General features: G+C 41.7%; 1 gene segment (V, D, J or C); it reads right to left on the minus strand.

Moving 5' to 3' along the window:
• Positions 1–270: 270 nt before the first annotated feature.
• LOC121433429 lies at positions 271–968 on the minus strand. The segment is given in 2 exon segments: positions 271–683; positions 898–968. Coding segments are annotated over 2 exon segments (462 nt in total).
• Between the last annotated feature and the right edge of the window lie 298 nt (positions 969–1,266).

A 1,266-nucleotide genomic window follows, 5' to 3' on the forward strand; every position in this document is an offset into this window, starting at 1 on the left:
ACAAAATACAGTTTGTCATCATCATCACTTAAGTCCAAAGAGTGTTATGATAGATGCCAGAACTCCTGAGCTATAGAAAGATAAATCCTTCATATTCAAGCAACAGAGTTTATAGCATCGCGTTACAAAGAAAGAGAAAGATAATACTGAGTTTTCCTCTGGATTTGCACATACAGGCTTATCATACCAAATGATATAAGAGACACTGAATCCACTACATCTTCCTCAGCTCTGGGTACATTTTGATCAGAGTATCAGGCTCACTGGTTCTCAGGCAGAAGGAAGAAGTGTGCAGGTGCAGGACTGCATGTGGTGCAGGCATCTGCTGAGACTCTCAGAAGTTTTTGTTGGAGGCTGAAGCACTGTGGGAGGATACTCATAAACTTGCATACAGTAGTAATGTCCCAGATCTTCAGCCTGGACACTGCTGATGGTGAGAGTGAAATCAGTCTCAGATCCACTGCCTATGAAGCGATCAGGGACTCCAGTATCCCTAGTGGATGCCCAGTAGATCAGCCTTTTAGGAGCTTGTCCTGGTTTCTGCTGGTACCAGTTCAAGAAGTTTTTCTTGTCATCACTGTCAAAAAGACTCTGACTGGACTTGCAGCTGATGGTGACCTTCTCTCCTGCTGACACAGCCATGGAGGATGGAGACTGGGTCATCACGATATCTGCACAGGCACCTGCAATAAGGAATACAAAAAGATTTATACTATGCAAACCCAGAATATAGTAACAGTTGAAATTTGTCATTTAATAACCTTGCAATGTCACCTTGTCAGTGTATGTGTATATTACACAATTCTGTAACAAATATTATGTCCTAGCACACATTGTAAATTCCTTATATACAAAGAAGTGACCCTAAAAGGATTATAACACTTTTAAATTTCTCACCAGACACCCAGAACAGCAGGGACATGAGGACATGTGTCTGTAACTCCATCTTGCTTCCCCCGCCTATCTGATGCAGCTCAGTTCACACTGTAAAAGTCAGGTTTATAAATTCTGAGCAGCTGGGCTAGCCTAGAGGGGCCCATGCAAAGCAGTCAGCAAATATCTAAGGGCAGCATGTGTGAGGCTGGTGAGAATCAACAGGCAAACATAACACCACAGGGAGTATAAATGGTCACTGAAAGATATCAGCTATAGCACTCCAACAGAATCTATTCGGTACTCTAATAACAATTTTGTGTTAAAATCCAAGACATATTTAGCTTCTTTGTTTTGGCAGAAATGTTAAGAAAGCTATCTCAGGTTAACAGT

Source organism: Microtus oregoni, unplaced genomic scaffold (genome assembly GCF_018167655.1).
Source record: "Microtus oregoni isolate MIOR12 unplaced genomic scaffold, Mior012 000002F_ref0000024, whole genome shotgun sequence".
Lineage (NCBI taxonomy): Eukaryota > Metazoa > Chordata > Mammalia > Rodentia > Cricetidae > Microtus > Microtus oregoni.